The sequence below is a fragment of the Thunnus thynnus genome, chromosome 5 (genome assembly GCF_963924715.1).
Source record: "Thunnus thynnus chromosome 5, fThuThy2.1, whole genome shotgun sequence".
Taxonomy (NCBI): Eukaryota; Metazoa; Chordata; class Actinopteri; order Scombriformes; family Scombridae; genus Thunnus; species Thunnus thynnus.
Genome location: NC_089521.1, coordinates 5,430,703 through 5,458,279, shown reverse-complemented (window position 1 = coordinate 5,458,279; position 27,577 = coordinate 5,430,703). Strand labels below are relative to the sequence as shown.

The 27,577-nt window shown below is 41.0% G+C and overlaps 1 protein-coding gene across 2 annotated transcripts; it reads left to right on the top strand.

Annotated features, from left to right (window-relative positions):
- The first annotated feature begins 1,079 nt into the window (after positions 1-1,079).
- Positions 1,080-27,077, top strand: edc4 (enhancer of mRNA decapping 4). Of its 2 annotated transcripts, none has more exons than XM_067588828.1 (30): positions 1,080-1,286; positions 3,309-3,468; positions 3,652-3,763; positions 4,194-4,293; positions 4,986-5,172; positions 5,456-5,603; positions 6,378-6,482; positions 7,063-7,175; positions 7,383-7,466; positions 7,623-7,718; positions 8,334-8,433; positions 8,796-8,976; positions 9,156-9,222; positions 9,538-9,629; positions 9,827-10,011; positions 10,771-10,850; positions 11,085-11,217; positions 11,413-11,708; positions 11,823-12,053; positions 12,382-12,483; positions 12,694-12,837; positions 13,005-13,041; positions 13,929-14,076; positions 14,417-14,572; positions 16,265-16,380; positions 16,505-16,670; positions 18,792-18,978; positions 19,800-20,019; positions 20,391-20,554; positions 24,391-27,077. In XM_067588828.1, exons 1-30 carry the CDS (start codon positions 1,205-1,207, stop codon positions 24,572-24,574), a joined length of 4,176 nt encoding a protein of 1,391 aa, XP_067444929.1. In that variant the 5' UTR covers positions 1,080-1,204; the 3' UTR covers positions 24,575-27,077. The 2 variants fall into 2 exon arrangements, with proteins under 2 accessions (XP_067444929.1, XP_067444930.1); XM_067588829.1 differs by lacking the exon at positions 1,080-1,286 and adding an exon at positions 1,340-1,537.
- The last annotated feature ends 500 nt before the right edge of the window (positions 27,078-27,577 follow it).

Here is a 27,577-nt window from a genome sequence, read left to right as displayed (position 1 = left end):
TTTTCAGTGTTAAATAATCAAATTGAACTAAAAAAGTAAGTAAATGAAAATTTTAAATAAAAGTTACTTTTGAAAAGCTTAGTGGATTCCCATTTAATTTGCTGAGAATCTTTATTGTCCTCAGAGGATGAATCCTAATGTTTTCCAGCACTTGACCTTTCCACAAGCACCACTATCTTGTCAAAATTTTACATTTGTACACAAGATATATCAAAAACGTGTAGGTGTAATTTACATATTCAAAAGCCAGTCTCCCGAGGTGTATGTTGGTAAAAATATCATGTCCATTAAAAGAAGGACTTAAAGGGAACACGGAACTTAAATAAAATGTTCCTCACGTATTGCCAGACGTCTAACTGTAAAAAAAAAAAGAAAAAAAAAGAAAAAAAGAAGCTTTATTCAAAGATCTTTGGTGTATGGGACGGAAGAAATAGTGGCAGTGAAGTGATGAAACAGCGGTGATTTGTGATGAAACAGCATCCTGGATGTAAGGGCCCTATTATTTGCCAGCAGGGGGCCTCAGTGAGGAGGAATACAGCAAATAGACATTACTTAAGTGTAAAACAGTTTTCTATTAACTTATATAACTTCTATTTGGACATTAGTACATGGGTGTATTATAAGAATAAGCATTAGTATGACGAATTACATGAAATGTCATAACATTTGGTCGAGTTTAGTAATGCGTTAAATTATTGTTCAAACTGTTGGTTCATACATTTCTGTATTTATTCGTGTAATTATTACTACCATAATGCATTTTCCATTACTATCATTATTTATTTAACATTGGACATTTCCCAGTTACATAATCTGATCATTGGAACATGAGGAAGTTAAACCAACCAAAAGTGTAATTTGTTGTTATTCATCTGCTTGTATATGGTTGCAAGTTATTGTTGCAGAAATAAAACTGGAGGGTTTTTTTTTTTCGTTTTTAAGACCCGCGCTCACAAAAAAATAGAGGAAAGATAAATGTTACAGACTTGTTAAGTTCGGTTTGTCTGATTCTCATTAGAAGACGTAGACGCAGGGAACCAATGATTTGACACAGATAGGAGTCGGAACCTTCGACGCGCACATAACGGAAGTTTAGACGGTTGCTCTGGGTGAACGGAGTGAGCCTTGACAGCATCGCATCAAACAAGAAATACAAAAATCACTCCCCCTAAATTAACCCAGTCTCCCCCCCTTTCCCTCACCCATGGCGTCCAATTCTAATATCGATATTGAGGGTGCGACCCAGCATCTCCGGGACATCCTCAAGCTCGACCGTCCCGGCTCCGGTAAGTTTGACCGGGAACGATTAGCGGCTGCGCTAGTTTAGGCCGCAGACGCTAAAGCTAGCTTTGAGTTAGCGCGCTGCTACCCAATGCTAACTGCACCGGAGAAAAGTTAGCTCAATAGCAGTTTCACTTTAAAGCGGTAACAAAAGGCAACCTCTGGTGTGGAAGTGCAGTCTGGATGCAAAATAATCTCCACATGTATTTTCACACTAAGTTCGTCATAGTGTTACAGCGCTAACTGCGTCGGAAAGGTCTGTATTGTTTTATCGTCCCCCATGTTAGCTGCGTTACGAGCTAGCTTACGTCTCAGTCTATTTTCTGGTGTAGAAAAAAAGCTGTGTCTTTTGCTGCCAAGCGACGACAAAGTAGGATAATGTTTATGTTTATTCGAAATTATCTTTGTAGTACCCGCTTATCTGTGACTGCCAATCGTTTAGCCAAACATATTTTCACTGATATCAAGTATTAGCTTGACCCTGCATAACTGCGTAGAAAGTCTGAGTTCTTGACTCATTTGGAGACTTTTAGACTAGTTTCAGGTTGTTTCTGAAAGCCGTAGTCGGTCGATTTAGAAACTCACACCTGTCAAAGCGATCAAGTATTGTAACGAAGACACGGCCGGCTTTAAGGAAGTTGAGGAAAAGAAAATACCCCGAAAACATCCTGGAATCATGTCATAAACTGTATACTCAATGTGTTGTGAACAGAATATCCTCTTCCTGTACTGACGTTATTTATTTACCCTTTTTCTTTTATTAACATTTCCTTTTTGAAAAGAAGTACACCTTATTCCCTGCCTCAGTGCAGGAGCTGACTTATCTGTGTGGTAAACATCCATTCAGATCAAATTGTCAGACAAGTAAACTTAGTGCAACGAGCCTTGAGAGCATTTTGTGAACTTTACAAATTTAACACCCATTTTAGTTATTAACATTTAAACAAATCGAAATAACTGGGAACATTACACCTTCAGGTCTGCTTACTTTGTTGTCTCTTTCATAAACACAAGAGTTCCAAGTAGACAGTGCACTTTTATTCAAATATTATTAACAAGCTCACAATGTTGAATTAGACAAGAAAGATAGTGCTGATGGCCGTTAACGTGGTTGTAAAATATTTAGGAGAAGAAACGTTTGTTTGCTCTTTATGTACTGAAAGGTGTAGGCAAATTTTGTGGGCTGGATGTTAGATTTATTGATGCCTGTAGACCTTTTTCACAGCAGACGTTTTTACTTGTTGAGGTAAAGAACAGGTGTAATTAATAACATCAATCACGACTCTGTTGTGTCTCACTAACCGATGGCACTGAACCGCCGGGGGCGGGGGGACTTTGAACTACGAAACATAATGTCATTAGTTCCACCTGTGGTTTTCTTGCTCTTACTTATATAAATGTATGCTGTTAAAGAAGTGTTACGCTGCAGTAAGAACAGGATTGAGTTAAAAGCTCGCTTACACCATTCTCCTTACTGTAAAAGCACATGAACAGGCATTCAGAAGGAGCCCTTTCGGTAGCAGATTGTGACTCTGTCTTAGTATCCAAGTATATTAGATTACAGCTGAGCAATTTAATAAGGCTAATATTTGTAATATTCTGAAATTAAATCGTGACATGGACTTTCTTGTGGAAAGAATGTATTACAGAACCACCTCCTATAATTTGAGTTTAGTTACAGGAGTCTGGCAAATATTTTATTTACTCACCTTTCTCTGGAATATAAAACCCAACTGAGTGGGACTTTATAAGAATAAGAAAACTGAAAGTTTTGACTTTCTAATTGATAAATACACTCAAAATTTTAAGACATAAGAAGTACTTTTAAGCTTAAAATCAGTTTCTTTTACACCAGCATGCATACGTTACATGAGTTTGTATCAGGCTGTAGGTGCTGTCAAAATAATTCAGTAAGACATCTCCAGAACAAACATTACCTCTTTGCAGGGTTTGAATTTCCCTGCTGGCTTTGGTCTATGCACACTGTCTCCCGATAAGCATTTAATGCATTTAATTTCTTTCCTCAGATGCACAATCAAGTGATGGTCAGAGAAAGCCATCTTTTAATGGAGAGCTAAATGGGTTATTAGGAACAGCCGGCCTCCTAGGGGGTGATCTGTCAACCATGTCAGATTCTACCAGACCGATCTCCACAGACATCAGCATCGCTCAGGAGAGCCAGATAATGTGAGTGGCTTTTTAGAACGAGCTACTCGCACAACTTTACAGTTGGACTGACTTTGTACCATGAAACACACAGAGATGGCACTTTTTCTCCTTGAATTTTGTAATTGAAAATGCATTTTTGTTGGCACTTTGAATTTTAGACAAAATCCATATTGTACTCAAACTCACATGCTGCAATTTCAGCTGCCTTTCTGGTGATGATGGGTCTACCTGTATCCCCATCACCTCCAACAATGTGGAGATTGTGGCGAGTCAAGACTCCAGCATCAACAGCAAAGCTCGAGGTAGCAACAAGGTAAGAATCCAAATCATCAGCAACAAAATCCTCCTATTCTGTGAGTGTATAAATCAGAAATGTGGTGAGAGTCAATTTAGTGTGTTCCTGTAGAGGGTCTGTTGATGTTATTTTTTTATATTGATCAAAACCTCCATCTGTGATGACTCAGCAGACTGTCACGAGCTTGTTTTCTTTCAAGTGATAAGCTACGGTGGTTGGAAATATGGATCCCTGCATTCATTTTCACAACTTCAATATTCTCCTCTTGTGTGTTGTGTCAGCTAGCATATCATTTTTGTTTTATTACAGAACTACACTTTTTTATGGGTTTCACATCATTTTGACTGGCCTGATTTGACTCTTGAAGACCACAGTCTCAAAAAAGAATGATGAGCTTTGTTCATAGAGTATTGATTCATTTTGAATGGTGAATTGGTTTTCCATTTAGGTGAAGATTCAGCCTGTTGCCAAGTACGACTGGGAACACAAGTATTATTATGGCAGACTGATAGCTGTGTCCAACTCCTTCCTGGCGTACGCCATCAGAGGTGAGTGTCCTGGAGTAATTTATTAGCCATGCAGCCATAAATGAAGCAAATATCAAACAGCACTTGAGACGTTATTAATCAACTACTACTACTGCCAATAGGGTATAGATACTGTGTGCTTCCTGTAATATTTTTCATTTTATTTTGGGCATTGGGAATGTTATATCTAAAGCAGGCTTAACTTAAACAGTAAACATGTATGTACAGTGAATATATTATTTGAATAAAAGCAGTCATTAAAATTTATTGCACTGCTTATAATCATATTTCATTTTCTCACATACCTATAGTGCTGTCTACAGTTTTTGAGATATATGTCTGAGATTTTTGGCTCCACCTCAACACAATGAGTTTAATTGAAAGTTGTTTGTGTTGCTCACAGCGTTAAAAAATCAGCTGCAACATCTCTTCTTGAATCATTGTTCTCATTACTCTGGATAATTCACTGACCCTGCAGCCGGCTGTTTTCATTGTGGACTATTCCTTCTGGAAATTGGCGCTACAGATTTCCCGGAATATTAATCCCTGCTCCCTTTCACACATGTAGGAAATGTTCCTGAACATTTCAGGGATAGACTGCATGTGTGGAAGGGGCTTTAGTATTTGCTCAGTTGAACTGATCAGAATTGAGCGCTTTAATACCCAGGTTCTTTGATTTATCCTTTTCTTTAAAATACACCTTCTTCCCTCAGGAGCCAACAATCATGCTATGATTCGTGTCCTGAGTGTGGGTTTTGCTGAGCGCTCCCTGCTGAAGGGCTTCACCGGAGCCGTCACAGATCTGGCTTTCGCCCACCTCGACTCCTCCCTGTTGGGTTGTGTAGACGAAGCTGGCAACCTGATGGTCTGGCAGCTCACCTGCACTGGCAGCAAGATACTGTATCCTGACATGTGGGAGATATTGAAAAGGATTGTGTGGGAAGATGTGCAGGTTTATATGTGTGTCTAGTCTAAACACAGATTGATTTTACTGCTGGTCTTTGCACTTTTTATTTCATCTTATTTCTGTGTGTACTTCTGAGTGCACTCACAGCAGCCCACACTAGTGATTTTACACAAACCCCTTTAATATCACAACCTGCTTTGACATAGTAATCACAGAAATAAATTATCCAAGAACTGCTCTTTTTCTTCCATATTCCTTAACCCATCCTCCCTACAGAGATCAGATAGTGGTTCATATCCGACGACCAGAGGACACTCCACTGAACTCGCACCGTCGTCTCATCTGGTGCCCGTTCATCCTGGATGACAATGAGGAGAACCAGGATGACACCAGCCAGACCTTGGCCCTTCTACATGAAGACAGGGTATCAGTGTTTTACACAGACATTTTTGTTAAATTAAAACTTCCTACTGAAACTAATTTTGAATCTAGAGTCAGGCAAACTAGCTCACAAGAGACAATGCTAGCATGCTGATGTCTTTTATTAAGATGTGTTTGACATCTTGGTTTAGTGTGTTAGCATGCTAACATTTGCTAAGTAGCTGTAATCACAAAGTACAGCTGAAGCTGATGAGAATGTCATTAGTTTAGCAAGTATTTGGTTATAAACAGAGCTATTGGGCAAATGAAAAACTGGCGATGATGGTGCTAGATGAGAAGTCAGAGGATCATAGTTATGACTGTTCATCCTGAGCAGGGCATGAATGTCTGCACAAGATTTCATGGCAGTCTATTCACTCAAAACCAGAAACGTCCACCTCAAGGTGGTGTTAAAGGAAAATTCAGGGATCACCAAAGTCTTTAGGATTCATCCTCAGTAGGATGTTAATGTCTGTACCAAATTTCATTCCATCCCATAGTTGCTGATATACACATATTTCACCAAAAGCCACAAATACCAACCTAATGGTGGTGGTAGAGGAAAGTCAGACAATGATCAAAGTCAGTATCAGTATCAATCAAAATTTGCACAAGCCTACAAAGAATACAGGTGTACAAACATCTGTTTTAAGTTAAGAAGTGATGTGTATTTACAGCCTCATGTCAAGTTCACAAAGGGAAACAAATTGTATTAGAGAAAGAAAAAAGTGGGAGTGTCTTTTCCAATTTCTATTTTTGTCTCTTTTTTTTTTTTTAGGCTGAGGTGTGGGACCTTGAGGTCTTGAGAGCCAACAACAGCAGTTGGCCTGTTGATGCCACAGATCTGAAAGAAGGCCTCATCACAGTCAAGGGATATACCCAGGTAGGGGTCAGCATAACCTAACCCAATTAGAATATTCACTAACATGCTTGCTTGCCACATAATTACTGTAATTCTGTCTTCTACATTGTTGCTAATGTAGCTGCCTGCCAGAATAAAAGCACTTACTTGATTTCTCAAATGAAGGTCAAAGAATGAGCTATAGCTACCTTTACACTGGAAATTGGTGTTCTAAGCAGAATATTGTCACGGGGCCACAGCTGAGGCAACTGGCAGCAAATGAGCATCTTAAATTAGAACAAAAATGCAATTTTGGCAAAGATATACATGATTGTAATGCAAATCGACTAATGGGGCAAAAGCTGGAGAAATGCCATGCTGAGGTCGGTGACCTCTCAAGGTAAACAGAGGTCAGATACAAATTGCCTCCATGTCTGAAATAAAACTTTGGACTATGTAGATTATATGCTGAGACTTTCATGCTTAAGTCATAAAATGCACAATTTGTTTATCCATCCGCCCAACTACTACTGTATATGATTGAGGTGTTTTGTCATAATGGAAGCTACTTTGTTTGATTCCTCACTGTGCTGACGCTGAAAGTTGTTTTCTGTCCCTCCAGCGAGTCAGTGAAGGTGCTCTATCTCCAGATGGAACGGTGTTAGCCACAGCCAGCTATGATGGATACATCAAGTTCTGGCAGATATACATAGAAGGGGGCCAGGACAAGCCAAGGTAAGCATGGAAGAGGATGTTGTTTCTGAAAGAATGCTGACGTACTATCTCGTATACTTTTACACTTCTTCACATAATGTCAATTCCATCCAAGGAGTTGCTGAATTTTCTGAAGGAAATAGAATATATCCATGATTTAGTCCTCTCTGTCTCCAACACTGTGGTTTTCTCATCCCGTCTTTTCTTCATCGCACCTCTGTTGTCCAGATGTCTTCATGAATTGCGACCTCATGGAGGACGTCCCCTCTCCTGCCTTTTTTTCTGTGACAACCACAAGAGGCAGGACCCCGAGTGAGTACACACCATTTGAATGCACAGCTTTGGGTGAAAAGCGTGACGTACTTATATTAAGCTGCTGAAGCTGCTGTTGTTTGATTTTTAGTTCATTTACAGTGTCCTTCTCCTCTGCTCTGTCACCCCTGGTCCCTTCTCTATCTCTTTTTGTAGGGTTCCCTTCTGGAGGTTTCTGATAACTGGAGCGGATCAGAACCAGGAGTTGAAGATGTGGTGCACTGTTTCCTGGACCTGTTTACAGACCATCAGGTTATTGCTTTGCTTCATCACTCTAAATTTAAATCATTCTCATGCCTCCCTAATGTCCTGTGTAATACGGCACAACATTGGCAGAACCGCCTGCCTCCATCAAATAGTCCATTCAGGAATTATTGAAAGCGCTAAGTTGAAGGCCAAAGCTTTGGTTCCTAAAAAGGCTAAATTTAAATAATGTGTGGGACTTGAGTGATGACTTTATGTGTTTCTCCAATAGAAGTTCTAAAATAAAAAAGGTCTATTACCTCTGTGCCTGGTAAAACGATCAAAGTACAGATGGATTGAACAACACATATTATTGCTCTCTATTGTTGTTGTGGATAGAATGCACAAAGAGATCTATAGTTTAATCAGACATCAGCTCACAGCTATGTGCAGGATTGAGTCTTTTCCAAAAGGGAATAAAAACTCAAATTCAAATTTCTGTCCTTTTGTTGTTGTAAGGAAAAACATATTTATAGACCAGTCCAGATGCCAAAAATAGTTTTAAGAGTCAGTTCATTTGAGGAGGATTATTCTTTGCTGTGTGAAGTACATTTTCTCAGTTTGTTATTGTTTTTAGAGCATCGGCTTTAAAGATACTAATGATGGAGTGTTGTTCTCTTGTAGGTTCTCTCCAGATCCGTTCAACTCAACAGTTCAGCCAAGTCTGAAGGCGAGTCTGGATCTCTCCGCTGAGTATCTCATCCTCACTGACGTACAGAGGAAGGTGAGCTCACTGTCGTCAGCTGTGTGGTTTAAGGAATGTTCCATATAATTGTTATAATAATAACAATGATAGTACTGCTCAACTACTTATGTGTAACATAAACTCCTTGAAGGTGAAGCCTTCATTCAGTCTTCTTTTAGGAAGTCTGTTCACTCAGCACTAAACTTGATCTTTATTTATTGATTATAATTTGGTCTACTTGGGTACTCTTTTTAGAACTAAGCTTAGTCTGTCAGGGACACCGACCCAATATTTTTTTAACCTCTTATATGCTATTTGGACCAAACCATTTTCCTTGGTACCCCCATCACCACTCAGTCCTGTGCCTAGCTTCATACTCGTTTGCTGTCGCTCCTTGCCAGGTTCTCTATGTGATGGAGCTGCGGCAGGACCTGGAGAAAGGCAAGGCCAGTTTCACAGCTGTGTCAGAGTTTCTTCTGACCCACCCTGTGCTCAGCTTTGGGGTCCGTGATGTCACTCACAGCCGTTTGCGACACACTGAAGTCCTCCCTGCGGAGGAGGAGAGCGAGAGCATGACAACAGGTGTGCATGTGCACACACACACACTTATAGCACAAAAAGCAAATGGCTCATATTGATCCCTCAGTCTTTTGATCATCACTGTTACATTCATATTTTTATGATGTGAAATATATTTTCTTTTTCCAGTCAATATGTTGCCTCTGTGTGTGATATTTTTGGTTTGTATTTATTTTTCTCAGAAGGCACTCAAGGACCCACAGAGTCCAAGTCTGGGATCCAGATTAAACTCTACTGTGTTCACACCAAGTGAGTTCCCCTCCACTGTTTCATGTCTGATGTCCAACTTCACATTGGCTTCATTACCAAACACTAGCTTTTGATTTATAACTGCTATGTTGAGTCAGCCATTTACATCCCATGATGAGTATCTTGATGGTTGTAATGGTGAAGAACGTATTGATTTACTGAAAATCTCACAATACATTAAAAAATGTTAAATAGTTAATTTTATGTTAAGTTAGTGCAATTATTTTTTCATCCAGACATTTGCTGCTAAAAGGTTATCATCTAATAATTGGGGCCATTCTGTATTCATCTACATGTGTGTGTCTGTGTTCTCAGGAGTCTGCAAGATGTCCAGATCTGGTTCCAGCCCAACGTGGGCTCCAGCTCTGCAGTCTTCCTGCCCCATTCTGATTCTCAGGATGGGTTTGGTAAGTCACCATTTCAAAAAATGTAATCTTGTAACCTTAAGTTTACATAATAAAACAACTTTCAGTATAAAATTCTAAATGAAGTCACGTTGATTTCCTTGCTCTACATGATTTGTATAGCACTCAGTGTTTGTGCATTTAATGAATGTCAAATATTGCCACACAACTGAAGGACTCTTCACATTTCATGTGTCCAGCATCGTTTTCTGACCACCTGACAGACCAGAGCTCTGACAAGGAATCAGGGAGTGGCTCCCAGACAGACTTAAGGAAAATCCCGTCGCTTCCTGCTCCCACTGACTTCCTGTCAAACTCAGCCACTGGCAGCGCGACGATGCCCAAGCTGATGACTCCCGACGCCTTCATGACACCAAGCACTTCGGTACAAACACTGATGAGCTTCTTTTTCATCTGTTCTGTTTTTCTCAGTACTAAATGAAACGGGCTGTCTGGTTGATGTCTGAGTTTCATTGCATCATGCCCTTTATAAAAACGTTAAAAACACTTCAGTCTTGGCAAATGAATGTTTCTGTTAAAACATGTTTGTATTCATCGCCTAGCAACATCTTGCTCCATGAATGCACCTCCTCCACTTATGAACTGGTGGATTGCTGCTAAATGCATTCAATATACACCAGCCCATAACCTTGTTAATACAGTCTGCTATTCCCATCATGTGTACAGCCACAGTCACAACAGGGCTTAGGGGAATAGTTTCTGTTATTATTCTGACAGTATGTATTGGAGATTTTATTATTAATGTGACTGTCCTGAGAATTTAGTTATGATGAGACCCATGAAAAGCAAGTAGTACAAGTTGTAGCCCGAATATTCTGCTATTCTGGTTTTGGAGTTCATTCTATTTGCTGCAAAACGTTTACTGGCAGGTTAACATCAGAAACTGTGGCAAGGAAAATGATGCCGCATATAAAAGAAGTACAGTATTTTAGGGGATTTTTCTCCCTTTTATTACACAGAGGACAATAGTGAGCTGACAGAAATAAGGCAGTACTTGAACTGGGGATTACATGGCCAGTGTCCTAAACCCTTAAGATGCCAGGATGCTCCACCACCTGTTTGTCTTTTTTTTGCCACTTTTATATTTGCTGCCCGCTGCTCACTAATTTTGTCACCCTTTTAGGTACCGGCATCCCCTGGCAGCAGTGCCAGCAGTCTGACCATTGTAACAGCCATCAGCAGTAACTCTGACTCAACTAACAGGTGAGCTTTTCTTTGAAGATGATTTGGGATAAGATGGTAATAATAATAAGTAGTCGCTAGTATCTCTAACTCTGTGTCACTAGGTATCACTTCTGTCATTCTCTGTTCTTTTTACATACAGATTTTGTCTCGTTACTCTTTCCATGCCTTATCCAAGAAGTTTGCATTGTTTTGTGATCTAATCCTACGTGAGCATGTATCCCTGAGTACAGCAGTCTGTCTTACTGTTTGCAGAGCTATAGATGATGTCAGTCAGAGTCCCAACAGAGCAGAGAACAACAGCAGCAGCAGTTTGGCTCTCTCTGCCTCCACCAGCAGCCCAAGAGCCGCTACTGCTGTACTGCTGCCTGGACTGGAGAACCTGCAGGTAGGACCTGACACATTCTCTTATTTCTCTTAAAGGGAAAATGAACTGCTGTGAATTTGATGATTTCTTAAAACTAGTTTAGTTTGCATATACTACCCACATTGTGATAATACAATGCTGGTTGAAAATTGGCAAAGTTTCCCTTTTAATAACATGACTTTTATTTTTCATTACTCTCTCTCTCTCCATCTCCAGGCGTTGGCATCCCCTAGCGGTCCTCTCGCTCTCGACAGCCCTCAGGTTCTCGATTCTCCCCTCCTGCCACCGCTGGCCTCCCCAACTCGTGCCCGCTCCCCCGATGTCATCTCCTCAGCTTCCACAGCCATGTCCCAGGACATGCCGGAGATCGCATCCCAGACTCTGCAACCTCAGCGTGGTCTTGTGTGCAGCTTGGATCCCTTACCTCTTTCCGCTCTCCAGACAGACAGCATGGCCTCAGCTGCCTCTGCCCTGCACCTGCTCACCTCTCCTCGCACAGCCAACAACAATAGGTACATTGATTAAAAGCAATGATAATGTAACTTTGGTGTTTTGGAAGCCACAAAATGACAAAACAGAAGTATGTTCCTTTTAAATCAACCAAACAGTTGTATTTTCTCTCACAGCCTGCTACCCCTTGAACTCGGAGGTGCAGAAGGGCCAGTTGGCGGGTCAGTAGAGTCAGAGCCCAGACTCAGCCACACCCCGTCTCTACTTGAGACGGCCTTATCGCACGAAAACCCTGCGGCGGGAGGAGGATCCTCAGATGGTAGTGTTAGCCACACACCTTGGCCAGCTGCACCTGACATCACCAGGGAAACCAGGAACAGTCTACGGGACAACGGTCTTGGAGACTGGTAAGAACTCTCACACAACATTTTGTGCAGCTTCAGTAACTTGTTTGACTTGTGAAGTAGTTGTGTTTTCTTTAACATTAATATATAGAGCACCTGGACATAGACACACATAAACATAAACAAGCATTGGATTAAGATTTCAAGTGTAAAGCAAGAGATGACATGGTACTGACAATATGAGCAGGTTGTCTGTTGTACAAGTCAGTTTATTTACTGTTGAAAACATTTCTCAAAAAGTACTTTTTTAGGCCTAATCCCCTTGAAGCCTTATTTGACAGGTGTGTCATCACCGGTATGATTTATGTCACAAATGTCGGCTGTGTTGTAGCTCAAGAGAAGAGTCGAAGGACAGACTGCTGAGTTCACCTTACCCTCGACGTTCCTATCACCTCACACAGAATGACAGTCAGGACCCCGGTGCCGAGCAGAGGTAACACAAACACATCTCCTTGTTTATGCAAACGAACAGACAAGTTTGTCAGTCTAGAGACGGCACACATCACAAATCAGGGCGCAGTAATGTTTTGATTCTATTGACCTTTTCCAAGATGAATACAGAGCATGTGGCACACAGTGTGCAGCTGTCTTACTGTGTGTGTGTGTGTGTGTGTGTGTGTGTGTGTGTCCTTGTTTGACCCAGTGACCCTGATGATGAGGTGTCCAGCCTGGCATCGTCCTCTGGGAACTGTGGCGCTCGCTCTTCTCACAGACTACCAGTTAAGGATTGGAAGACGTCACCACGAGGCTCGCCAAAACAAAAGAGAAAGAACAAGAAAGATGACAGGTATGTCGGTGTTAATATTAATGGAGTCTGAGTTTGAATTGTGGTTGTAGTGAACACACCCTGGCTTGATTGGGTTTGAGCATATTGTAGGTTGTTGACTGACAGGGAAGGGATTAGTCATGAGTGTAGTAAAAGGTGTCTATAAATTATTTTTTTCTTCTCCCTAGTGAATCATCTCAGTCGAAGCATATGGACTCTGGTCAGGTAAGGTTATCACACAAAACATGAATAATCAGCCAGAATAACTAAAAACACCTGTGTCTGTACTTACCATTGCTATGTTTAACTTGTTACCAAACTCTGTTGAAGTCACTGGCCATGTTTACATGGACCCTGATATTCCACTAATAATCGGAATAATAGCCCAATCAGAATAAAAACACCTCATGTAACCACCTCAATAGGGAAGAGACTGGCTGATCCGGCCTGATCCGGAATTTTTAGTCAGTTTGAGAGGAGTGGTGTAAACATGGTGACAATGTCAGCCGGTCCTAAACAGAGAGTGGAGAAATGTCTGGCTGCTGAGTCTCTCCACAGTATTGCTCAGCCTAACACCCCCTCCCCTCCAGACGCGTTGTTGGGCCGACGGTGGCCGGTAGAAACATTTTGACACATCGGCCTGATGTTTTTATCACTTTTGCGCATGTCACACGGCTGTTCCAATTAAATGTGTCAGCTCATGTAAACACCGGAACATATTTAGATCACATCCCATGTAAACAGTTGACCCAAAATGATTAAATGATCATCATTAATCATTAAATGTTTTATCAGAGTAGAAAAGGACACATTTTTAAATTTGTTTTTTAAATCTTCCCTGCAATTAGTCTGTCTGTCAACTTGATATCTGAGGTGTACATAGAACTGTTGCTGCTGGTTGTAGATTGTCTTTTCAGTTTGTTTATTGAATCATAATAATTGACTAGTTAAATGTGTCATAGACATCTTATTGTTAATTCATAGCTCTCTGCATCCTGTCTTCCTTTAATGTTTTTTTTCAGATTCTGCCACATGAGACATTTCATATGTGTCATATGTTTCAGCAGTTCTTTGTTTTTTCCAATTTGTCTCTTTATCCCCCCTCCCCACAGATGAATACAGAAGTGCAAGAAGAGTTGTTGATGCTTCTGCGTAGCCAGCAGAGGGAGTTAACTGAACTGCGTGGACAGATTGAAGCCATGCAGAGCTCCATCATGGCCCAGGTTGAGCACGTCCTGACCAACCACCAGGAACAAGAACGTATCCTTCAGTCCTTGAGAATTGAACATTTCTTTGGTAGTTTATTTTGCATCTCCACCATCAAACTTCCAGATGAAAAACTCGAGCCCCCTCTGCTCTATTATAATAATCCATTTAAGTTGAGCAGAAAGTCTAGCAAAATGGGTTTGTCACACATTCTGGGGCTTTGAGTGAAGTGGAGTACCTGAAGCTATCCGGTAAGCACCAAGTTTAAGCGAGTAAGAGACACAAGTTTTGTAAGCAGACTGGTCTCTGGAGTTGTCATTACAGTATACATTCAGGTGGCGGAATGAGCCTCCTACAGCATATCCTTGTGAGCCTTGACCTTCGATGACCTCAGAGCGCAGACTAGAGCGAGTCCTGGCAGAGAGTCGGAATCATCAGCAGCAGCTTCAGGAACAACTCAGCCAGCAGCTCAGCCACGCCCTCTGCTCTGCCCTCACTAACAGGATGGACAAAGTGCTACGAGAGGAAATGAAGAAAACAGTTCCACCAAGTAAGAAGGCACAGACACACTCACGGTATATGACAGAGATAGAAACACATGCGCCACAGCTAAGCAACTATGAGGATTGACACCTAACCAGTAATGTATATGATAAGCAGTGAACGTGTAAGAGCATCTAGTGGTGATCATTTACACACCAGGCAAGAGTGCGGGTATTGATGTGAAGGCAGTGTACCTTACGGCGTCTAAGTGCACAGAGCTGATGAAATTCAATAACATGATGATGTAATTACTCAGAGATTGAACTTTAACTGCAAGGTGTCTGTTCAGACAAGACCTTCAATATATATATGTGTGTGTTGTTCAATTAGAACAAAATGAAAAATAACAGAGTGAGAGGCAACAGATCAAAGTCTATTCTGCAGAGACCAAGTGGACTCTCCAGACATGTCTACCACACTTCTCACCAGATGATGGTGGTATTTCATTGCACCATTTCATTGTTTGCCAGTCACAGACGGTGAAGGTCTCTAAGCTGTTCTCAGTCTGTTTATGCACAAGGGTGTCTCTTGTCTCTCGCCCTTGGCTCCTCATCTTTAGTCTTCCCTCCTCTCACCTACAATTCTATACTTGGCTCATGAGACTGAAGCGTACAGATCTTCACACTTTATCTGTTGTAGCTGTAACTAAAATTCTTTGAACATTTTTACCATTTCTGAGTTAAAGATGCCTTACATTGCTTTTTTTAGATTTTTTCTTTGGTTGTATAGTTTTTAGTCTGAAAAAAGAACAGCCGGTTGCAGCTCAGACAGCTCTCTTCAGTCAGTTTATAGCCTAAATGTGCTTACTTTCTGTTTGTGTCATGTGAGGCATAGCACACGGGATGTTTTATGAACAGAACAGCTAATGCTCTCCATGTATTTGACTTATCTCCATTAATGATGATTTATTTAACACTGACAATGCACAATACATTTATTGTACCAAATATAGCTAAAAGCTCATTTCCATCTGCAGTCCCTGGGCAGAGACCATTAGTGATGCACAAGTTGTGGAAGTAAAGACACCATAATTCCTCACTGAAAGCCAAAATGTACAGTTAGCCCCCTACTGTTTCTCAACCTATGAGAGTATAAGATGCACAGAACTTATTGGAATCATTTTTATGTTCCTTCGGTACTAAAATGACTGATTTTAACTTATATATGTTTAATGTAATAATGTATTTAATCAGTCATGTCAGGGCTGTTACCCAATCCATTTAATAAGGTCAGTTGTGGCGTAGATACTGTTCTGATAGATGGGATCAGTGCATCCCTGATTTCATTTGGCTGTAAACATTGCCTATTTAGCAGGAACTTGAGGTAAATAACTAAGTTATGTAAATCTGGTCTTCTTGCATCTTCTCTGCAAAATGTTGTTTTGCAGCACAGAAAAAAAACGGACAAAGACAAAGTGCAGACTAGGCTGTACATCAATAAATTACAGTGTTATTTTAGATCATCCTAGGCATAAGATGAATTAAATATAATTAAGGCAGCAGAGGCAGGTCAGGCTGTCACACTAAAATTAAGCAGTCTTTGGAGAGATGTTTTCTTACCTCACCTCTCCTGCCCTCTAATTTGAAGATGAGATGTTCTTTTCTGTTTTTTTTCCTCCAGCCTTGATCACATGCCTAATTACTATTATTATAGAGGATTTCTTGCTAATCTGTCTCCTTAAATCTTTTCCCCTTTCCAGCAATCACCAAGAGTCTGGAGCCAGTGACGGGTCAGCTGAACAACACAATCGCTGCTAAACTGACTGCTGTGGAGGTCACCCTGAAGGACAATGTCAGCAAGGTGGTCAAATCCAAGGTAGGTGGCTGGCTCTCTACACCATCTGTCATATGCCACGCAGGGTAAGCCCAACATCCTCTCTCTACCTTTTCACACAAATCTTCATAACACTGTCTCACGGAAGCTGCTTCCTGTTTTCCAGAACACGACGGATGCGATTGGTCGGGCAGCAGCCGAAGCGATGCAGGGGCCCATCCAGGCAGCCTATAAAGATGCCTTCCAGAGCATCGTGCTGCCTGTTTTTGAGAGAGGCTGCCAGTCCATGTTTCAACAAATCAATGACAGCTTCAAACAAGGAACACAAGAATGTAAGACAATCTAGGATTAAGATAAAGATATAAGAATCTGTGGCCGTAACATATGAGCAGATGTCCAGACACTTGAAAGTTGGGAACTGTAGTTGGGAGCTGTTCTGGTGGCTCCCAGAACAGAACAGTTCTGGTGGTGGTCCTTAGTTCTTCGTGACGGTGCTTTCTTCATGTCGGTGGTTCCCTGTATGTAGCCTTGAAAATCAGGGTCTGTTTATGTGGAAGTCTAATTAAATAACCCCTTGAAAGGCTCAGGGACTCTTTTTGTAATGATGCCTTTTCAGAACCCTGGCACTGATGTGTTGATAAGCAGTCTGTTCTGAGATTGTGCTCATGTTTACCTTTGGAAGCTTGCAGCTAGATGTTTATAAAATTTTTCCAAGGCTGTCATAATTTGTACAGAAGGGAGACACACACAGTTTGCCTTCGGTAAATAGGGAGGCAACAATACCTCTCTGAGTGTGTGAGCGCTCTTGTGAGTGTGATCCAATTTAAATTTAATCCATGATCAGAATAAGGCTTTTAGGGTTTTGTGTGTAAATATTGACTCTAACTTTGTGAATGCAGCCTTAAGATGTGCACTGCCCTGTAACAGCTGTACGAGCCTTCAGCTGTGCTAGTTTTTTTTGATACATTGAAGTGAAATAACGTCTCAAGTTTAATATGAACTCTCTTGAAAACATTGAATTTTGTATTATATGAGTGTTCTCTCACAGTAAATATTAGGTCAACCTACTATTTACTAATAAAGTGTAATAAATAACTATTGTTTGCTTTGCATGAGAAGAAAAATGATGAATTGTTAAAAGCAGGGGACAGGCTCAGAATGTATGTGCTTTGGGGCAAAAGAGTTTTTAATTCATTTCCGTAACATCCATCTATGTGTTCTGTTGTTTATTTACACAAACATCAGACACAGACAACCGTGGGCATCCCACTAGAGTCGTCCTGTAACCGTTGACCATTTTGCTGTGGTTTGGTCCACCAAATCCTGAGAAAATATGTTAGTGTTCAGCATGCTAGATACCCAACTCACACCAGTCACACTTTCACCATTTTTTGCTGGGAAGCTTGTCTGTGCTTGGAAAGGGCTGCTTGTTATTTTATGAGCTGTGTGATGGCAGGGCTGGTCAAAATTAGACTCACGTTCTTTTTCCACACAGAATGGAGATGACTGCTTTCTCCCACAATACTTGGGTACACTGTTACTCTGGGATTTTTTTGTTCTGTTATGTTTTTGGGGTTTTTTTCAAATTTGCAATCCGTATCATTCCTCATACAGACAGAACTAACAATATGATCATTAGGCTGGTTAAGGACACACTATTTTTTTTTTAAATACAGATGGCTCATTTGCAGCTGCATGAGGCTAAAAAATGACTGATAATTACTAATACACAGCTGATCCAGATGCAACCTGTGCACACCACCTTCAAACTCCAGAAACTCAGAGTTGCTTCAGTCCTGTGTGATCCTCAAGGATCTCAACAGATTCAGACTGCTCATAATAAAATCATTAATGATTAAAACAGACTGACTGTGAGGTTCATGTATGATTACATAGTTCAGCTCATTCATAAATCTGAAATCTTAAAAATGATGCAGTTTCCACATTGGACACTTAGTGTTGGTATAAAGTTAGAGCAGGGAATACAACATGAATAGTCTCAGGACCTTATTAAGAAGCGTTTGTCTTGAAAAGCATCAGTTCATAGTTCTGCTGTTGACCAGAGCTTTATCTTTGGCTGTAGTGTGTTGAAGGCTTCAGCTGTGGATGTTTGAGTGGTTGGATGACAGACAGACTTTCTGCTGAAGTTTTCTTGGCCTTTTCCTCATGGTTCAGGTGGTTCTACTAATTAGCAGTGTTACATCTACTTACAAAGAATGCACACGTCAAACAGGTTCAGTGGAGGCCTGAATCGAGATTGTGATGTTATTTCAGTTAATCGTGCAGGGTAGTGTCTTAATTTTCAGTGGGCTTGGCATCACTGTTGCCCTTTCACACTACAGAGAGTCATGTGATTCATTGCAAGTATTACTTAACGGAGCTCCGACTGTGTTTATATTGTTTGCCTGTGTGAGGAGGAGAAATGATTTCTTTGTTGACTTTCATCTTCGTAGACATCCAGCAGCTGGAGACCCACATCAAGAACAGAAAGCAGAGAGAGCAGGAGACACGAGACCCCATGATCGGCCAGCTCCAGCAGATGATCGACAGCTTCCAAAGCTCCACGGATCAGCTGGCCAATAGCATCACCACTAATGTCCGGGCTGAGGTCCAACACCAGATCCAGATGATGGTGGGAAAGTACGTATCCTCGCTATCCCTCATCGATCACACCGTCAGCCCCTTTTGATAATCTCTCCAGCTATACGTTTGTCCTATTTCCCTTCTTCTGTCTTAATCTGCCATTTAACTACATTAAGATACTTCCCTAATGGCCAGTACATTAAAAAAAACACACATTGATAATGCTCCTACAACACTATGAGCTGTCACTGTCATGTTTTTTTAAAAGACTCCTGCTGTTGACTGATATTAGCTGCAGTGATGGATCTGACAGCATTGATTGACATTGTGAATATCAGATATTTATATTAGCGGATGCCTTTGCCGGCAGTCTCAGCCTCATTCACTGCCTATTGAGCAGGTGCGTAATGGATTGGAGAGTAGAAACAAGCAAAGCTTAATCCTGGGGCTAATGTAAGAACATAAATTCGATCAAGTCTCTTGTTCCCTCTGCAATTAATTTCATGGCCTCTAGAGTTTATAGATTTGTCGGGGGCGGAGAGTGGAGAGAAAGTAGTTGGCCGACTTACTCTTTATAAAAACTTTGAAAAGAAAATGACAATGTCAGACTGTGGCTTAACTTTTAGATTCAAGATAATGGATTGTGTGTGAAGGACATCAAATCAAACATTGTGTCCACATAGAGAAAAGTTACATTCACAAAAAAAATGAATGAATGAGTGAATTCTTCCTGACACTATTATAGTCTGAAACACTTAAACTGCGACTAACCCAACCTACTTCAGTGCAGCACAGTGGTTGAAAATACACATTCTGTAATATGGAGAATAACCCTCTTTCTGCCCTTTTTTTTTTTTTTTTGTCCTTTTCCTCCCCAGTTTGCAGGAGTCTATTCTTAGCCATGTGCAGCGCATTGTAAAAGGGGAAGTGAGTCTGGCAATGAAGGAGCAGCAGGCAGTGGTCACCTCCAGCATCATGCAGGCAATGAGGTCAGCGGCCGGCACACCCGTCCCCACAGCACACCTAGACTACCAGACGCAGCAAGCTAACATCCTGCAGCTGCTCCAGCAGGGACAGCTCAACCAGGCTTTCCAGCAGGTAACACACACACACTCACTCACACATACATACACACACATACCGCAGGCAACTTACTTCCATGATTAACAGATTGTTGTTGCATGGAAACATCTTGTAGTTTTTGTGGTCAGAACAAATATACATATTACATTTCATTGCCGACAAGGAATATGACAAGTAACATACTGCTGCTAAGGAGGAAGTAGCCTGTGGCCAAACCTTTTCTACTCTAGCTTTATACTTGGTGGACTGTTCCTTTCTTTAGCAGCCTAAGAGTGTTTTACCTATAGATTTATTGAAGGGGGGGTTGTATTTTAACTAAGGCTGTCAAAGAATCATGAAAACAGTTCAATCTGAATGAAAGCCTTTCTGTCTTACCCTGTCCCCAGGCTCTGTCAGCAACAGATCTGAACTTGGTCTTGTATGTGTGCGAGACCATCGACTCCCAGCAGGTGTTCGGTCAGCATCCTTGTCCTCTCAGCCAGCCCGTGCTGCTGTCGCTCATCCAGCAGCTCTCCTCCAACCTGTCTACCCGCTCTGAGCTCAAAATCAGGTTAGTTTATTCTCTATGCTATTCGTGGTAGGTGAGTACAAAAATGTTTGACTCGCACGTATCCATAACAACCCCTGTTATCCATAAAAAATACACCACTGTGTGTTATATCTATTATCAACCTTTTATTCCACATGATTAAGGTTAAAAGCATCCTGTGTCTGGATATTAGCACACAGAATTAGGCCTATTATCTTAATCTTTATTGATTCATCTACTGATTATTTTTTCTATTAATCATTAATCAAAAAGTCTTATTTTGTTTGGTCATATAGGATGAATTAAACCAGAAAATATACACATTTAAGGTGCTGAACTTGTTTTGGGTTTTTTGCCATTTTTGCTTGAAAAATTCTTCTTACTAGATGATGAAAATCGTGGACACGTTTCTCTTTCACATGAGCGGGGCATTACACTACCCTCCATCAGTAATAAAGAGGGCCTTTGCCTAAATTTTTTCTCCACATCCCATCTCCATGGCATTTCCATTATTCCTCATCTCCTGAGTGCTAAACGGTGCTTAACTGCTGACCCCATCACCCTGCTCCGTCTGTAGCCCCGCTACATGGCTGTCCGGAGAGTGTGGATGATCCTGTCAATTGCATCGCAGTTTTTGGATGCTCTTTCTGTTCTTTCGATGCCCTTGTATCTTGTAGCGTAGTTGATCTCTCTTGCACGCCTATCTTCTGGTCTTTCACAGGTTCTCTTCTGCTCTTATTCTCTTTTTTTTGGCTCAAGATGTGTTAATGTCTCTCCTCAGAGAGCCGCCACCTCACACTCTCTATGTCCCTGTCTCCTCCGAATCCCTTCTCCTCTAGTGCTTCTCTTCCTCAGCAAACCTCTTCCTCTATCAGAACTCAGGCTCTTTATAGCACCGCTCAGAGTCCAGATCACCAGTCTGGTTCTGCCTTTACATTACAGCTGGCTAATACAGCCCTCTGAGAGTACAGTCATAGCTGGATAGATTGTGGTGAAAGAGAGTTGAAACATCTCAACATCTTCACACCTTTGCTTTATTTAATTGCTAATTTTATTTAAGCCACGCAGGAAAACCCCATGCTCTCATGAGTCGGTTAGTATTGGGATGAGAAAAACAAAATCACAACGCATGCATAGCATATGCAATAGAAAGTTAATGTATGTATTCTGAAATCTGTACTCAAACAGAAGGTAACACAGGACTATTAAGACTTTGCTGCATCAAAGCACTTTTTGTGGCTTTGCACAAGATACAGGGGTTTCCTTTTTCTGTGATCGTGTTTTACAAGAATCCATTGAATATATCCAGAAAGAAACAAAAGCAGTGTGAGGGTTGTCGGGGCTAGAGAGAGTGTCATTATCCACAAAACTGTGTGCAGGATCATTAGCCGTTATGGTAAAAAACAGATTGTCTAAACAGATTTAATCGCACAGTGAAGTGTTGGAGCACCAATGGATGCGTAGTGTGTTTTTCAAGTCTCTGAAAGTGTTGGACACACTGTAGTTACAGGCAGATTCTCTCCTGCAAGACACACTTTAGAAAGCTGTTTAGTATCTGTGGTGTTCTGTGCAATGACATTAAATGTCTCATTAAAGAGTGTATTGGCAGCGTTATGGGGATTTTATAGACCTGTGATGTGTGCGTGCGTGTGTCCTGAGGAACCCTGGCTGGAGGCCAGCTGGCGGTGTGGGAACAGCTCTAATATGAGACTGGGATCAGATAGGCTCTGGACATGGAGATGAATGGTCATTTAAGCTGTAAAGACAGTCAGGGTAGCAAAGCAGAGCAGAAACAGAACACTGCTGGATAGTCTAACCACCAGATGTCCCACTAAAACAATTCATTGAGGAGTGAAATGGAGGATGACTTGAGCGAGAGGACAGGACACAGGTGAGGACGGCACAACTCAATTTCTGCAGCGATATTTGAGTGAAAACACAAGGTGCACATTCACACAGCGGGCTGGCAGCCAGGAGGGCGATCAAGGACAGAGCTCGACATTCAAATCGGCTTTTCTCTTTTGTTCCCCGCAGTCGCTCCAAGGGTCAAAAATACAAAGTCTGTGCAAGGCATCCTTGTACAGCTTATATTTCTGAGTGAACGAAACCTTGTGATTTTGAATATCAAACCTCTTTTTAAACATATTGTAAATTTGAACCTTCTTTCATGTCACATCATTTTCACAGTTTCTTGTGCAACTTTCTGTCACCTCGTCTTTTTCTCGAGTCTGCATCCAGCTCAAGGTCGAAGACTGTAGTTTAGACTTTCCTCCACATATCTAAATAACGTCTGCCAGACTGGAACTTATAGTTGTAACTTTTGTATCATGTCTAGGCCTGGGACGATATGTTTACCGCCAGATTCAATATGTATTGCGATTCTTTAAAGGTATACTATGCAGGATTTTTCCTTTTAAAAAAAACAAAAACAATGTATATACAAAATACAAAAATAATCCCTCTCAATCATCACTTATCTCCCATTAGAAGTGTGTGGTGTTGTATGTATCTGCCCTCTGCCTGTATTTTCTTATTATTTTGCGGTGTTGGGGACACTTCTGGGTGGTCAACCTTTGGGCAGTGGGTGTGTAGCGCCCAGCCAGTAACAACGTGCAGGGTGTGAGGTCAGGACTCGTAGTGTAGCGACAAGGTAACATCACTGTCTCAGTCTCTCTCCTCTGCTCTCTGTCTCTGCGTCATGGATGTATAAAGAGCTAGATGTCTGTGTGTCTGCCTGACCGATGGAGTTACACACACACACACACACACACACACACACACACACACACACACACACACAGAGCAGAGAGACCACAGCGGACAGGATGAAGTGCGGAGGTGTGAGCGTGTTTAATTGTCCTTTAGGACGTAACCGCTGTGAAACAATCAGAAAATAACTTTTTATTTATCTGATTCATGGCTTCATTCACTCTCTAACTCGCTCGACCACCCCTGCGCTCTTTCTCTCTCGCTCACTTGCTGGTTGGGCCGAGGAGGAGGGGCCATATTTGAATACTGTGTGTTAACTAACAGCAACTGACAAATCCTGCATAGTACACCTTTAAGTACTATGATTTGATATTATGATAAATTGTGATTTTTATTTTTTTAACACTGGGAAAAAGTTGAATCATACACTTCTAGAGACTATGTTTATCATTATTTCCAAAAACAATGCACATCACATGTCAGTCAGTCTTTTCTTTCAGTTTATTTCAGCAGCATCATTGCTATAAAGGTCCTGGCTCTGTCTTAAAGCCATGCTAATAAAAAATCTGTCTTCAGGAATACCACTTAAGAGGTCAGTAGGCTATAAGCCAATATAGAAGGCTACCTGTTAGTTAAATAAAGTACTGTTGCAATAAAGTTAAATAAAGTACTGCTATAATAAAGTTAAATAAATTACTGTTACAATAAAATTAAAGTACAGTTATAATAAAGTTAAATAAGTACTGTTATAATAAAGTTTAACTACTGTTATAACAAAGTTCATTGAAGTACTGTTATACTAAAGTTAAATACATTACCATTATAAAGTTAAATAAAGTACTGTTAGTACGCTGGGAAACTGGTGACTTCCAGCTGCCGTTTGAACAAACTAACAGCTCTCCGGTTCACGTGCCAATGCTAACCAGCTAGCTCCTGGGCTAATTATTAGCTGTTATGTTTTGTAGCTCAGTGTAAATAATAAATTAAATATCGATTCAGGAATCAGCATGGCAATTTTAAAATTTGTTAAAAAAACAAACAAACAAAAAAAAAGAATCGTGATAATTAGGTGAATTGATTTTTTTTTTTATTTTAATTTTTCGCCCACCCCTAACGTCTCTCTCTCTCTCTCTCTGTCCCCTGTGCAGTTATCTGGAGGATGCAGTGATGAATCTGGACCATGGTGATCCTCTGACAAGAGACCACATGGCCTCCATGCTGGCCCAGGTCAGACCGAAGCTCTTCGCCTTCCTGCAGCAGGACCCCCACAGCCCGCTCAGCAAGAGGGCGCGGCGCCTGATGATGATGCTGCAGGGACTCGTCAACCACTAATCCTTGATTCAAAGTCTGGTGCAGAAGAGTCGTTTCCTCACATTACAGATCATGAGCCCATTTTGTTAAAGTTTCCACCAATGTTTTAGAGGAGAAAGGGATCCTCCGTAAGCACCAAGGACAACTTCACCCCACTTTGAGCAGGTTCGTGCTTGTTGAGACGACAGATGATGATGTCACTGCAGCATTGGGGAGCTGAAGCTGAAAGCAAGGAAACGAAAAGAGCAACAGGAATTTTGGGATTAGGTGGTATTTTACTGGCTGGAGATTAGTTTTAGACCTCAAGAGGAGCCGGCCCCCCCTGTCCCTCACCATAACTCTAAGTCTCTCCCCTCCCTTTCTACCCCCCCCCTTTCCATTTCCTCCCATTCCTACTGCTCTACCTGCACCAGTGAAGTGTCAAGTAAGGAAATAGAAACTGTTTTTGTTACTCTCTTTCTTTTTTTTTTTTTTCTTTTTTTTTTCCTCCTTGACATACCTTCAATGCAAGACATTAACGGTCTGGACAGAAAGATTGTTCTTGATTTCTGTTTAAGTTCACTGTAGATTCTTCCAGACCTTTATCTCTGCTGCTCCCCCTCACAAGAGGCATTCCGGTTTGTCTCTGTGTTCCTTTTATTCCCATCAAGACTGTCTCAGAAACGACAGACGGGAGCGTCTGAAAACTCCCCGCTGGTCCCCATCTCCCAGTTCAACAGCGCAGACACATAATTCCTGACACTTCTCTGATCTGTCACTTCATCCAAATGCGCAGAAGACTCAAAGAATGTTCAGCTGAGTGGTCGACGAGACCACACGTCTTTAGTTCTACCGTGTTCCTCTGACCCGCCAGTCAGACAATGTTAAGTTTGGGGATACTGAACAAGCTGTGATGCAGGGGCTACTTCTGAGAAGGAACAAAAACAAGCTAAAAGAAGACACGTTTCGCCTCCTAATGTCATACCGTATCTCCGGCTTAAGAGCAAACAGCAGGCTTGGACACATTTTTTTTCTAGAGCCAACTTAGAGTTCCGTTGCTGCAGGATTACGCCGTCCTCAGTTTTCAGTTCTTTAAACAACCAAGCTAATCCCGGCAACCAAAAGTATGAAACATCCAAAGCCATTTTACGTTTCCTTTTCAGTTATTTCTTAATAGGTTGGAGATGACAACCTTGCCAGGCCAAATCCTTTTCAGTACTCTTCACAGGATCAACACAATAAATTGTTTCACTGAAAGTTAGTTTGTTCCTGTTTCAGGATGAAAAGCATATCTCATTATAATTTTCCCATCTGGCCTTGTTTTCACAAATCATTCTAATGAGGCTTCCTGAAGGATACAAATAAGATTAAAGGATGAGAAATAACTAAAAAAAAAAAAACACACATTTTTGAAATGTAATAAATATTTTCAAAGGTCCTCCAGGCTGAACAGAATTCCCCTTTGAAATCTGAAATGTTTGGAGCCCAACATCGAGGTTGGCAGCCGTCCATGTGTACAGCTCTGTCCTGTAAATTGATCAGACTACTCTCCCATGTTTTCTTCTCTGTCGCTCCCCCTTTTTTTATATAAACATTTAGTATTTGTAAGACTTGTATACTTGCTTTAAGAGTCGTCAAACTAGTTATAAAACATAATAAAACACTTCCTAAACATAATTATTACTGTTGTTTTATCAGGATATTCCAAATAATGTTTGTAAACTTAATGTGCAGTTACTTCTTTCAGGCTCTAGGAGGCAGCACCTAGTCAGACTGCAGCTATTCACCCTGCTTGTCATTTAGGTTTTCAACTCAGAAATCATTCCTGTTCTTGCAGTGTCTGAAAAGCCAGCCTTTAGGTTGTAAACGCACCATGTATCCATGTTTTGAAAGTGTACGATCATTTGTGTACAGCCCATTTACAAGCATCATTGTTTAACCGCAGGGTGGTCACACTGATTTGATGACTGTAAAATAAAAGTTCTCGACAGCTGTGTTTAGAATCTTAAGTTGGATTTGTCTAGCAAGTGCCTTATTGTATTTTATCTGTTTTACTCGGACATCTGATCCCATTTGGGCCTTTAGAAAACTTCTAATATTCAAGCATTACCCCATAGTTTCTGCAGTTCTATTATTAACTTTTACAAGCATTTATGTCATGAAAAGGCAATTTGTGGTTGGCTCTAAAGTAAGGCTCAAGCAGCGCAGCGAAGGAGAACCTGTACGTTTAGTCTGCAAACATTTTGATTATGGAGGCGATTGATTCGGACAGATATTTGAATGTTTCATTTCAGGGTGTGAAAGAGAGAAGTACTATTTTGACTACTACCAGCTTCACCTTTGCTTTGTTCTCAAGAGGAGGACACGTGGACTCCTGCTTCACCCTGAATGGGAGCTGTGTGTGTGTGAGAAACACAACTGAAGCTTGTGTGTTTGTTTTTCCTCTCTTTCCATTGTGTTCATTCCCCCCGCTTGGATGGTTATGTTGTAACTTTTACAGTTCCTTTTACCCTCAACATTTTGGAATAAAAAAGACTTGTTCGAATTTTTTTTTTGTCTTTATTTGTATTGGGAGGGGGGGGGGTTGTTCTGTTCTTCCAGAAAACACAGACAATTTAAAGTTGTGCTAAAGTTAGTGGTTTGTAGTCAGAACAGCAACATTGGGATCCAGAGCCTTGCTAATGGGCGCTACAGTAGCCCACAGTGCAGGAAACTTAACTTTACTTGATACTTCTCCTCCACTACATTCATGTGACGTCTTTAGTTACTTTACATATTAAGATTATACATACAAAACATAAACTTATAAAGTTTGGGCGGGTCGACCCCTAGATTGAGACTAAATCATATACTGTATAAAGTAGTCAGACCAGCAGCCACAAGACTTTGATGCATCACTATTAATGATCTAGTATGTAACATCATACATCTGCAGAATGAGTACTTTTTCTTTTGATACTAGTATATTTAGCTGATAATACTGTAATGCAGTATTTTTATATTGTTCTACTGCTAGTTTAACTTCAGTAAAGGATCTGAATATTT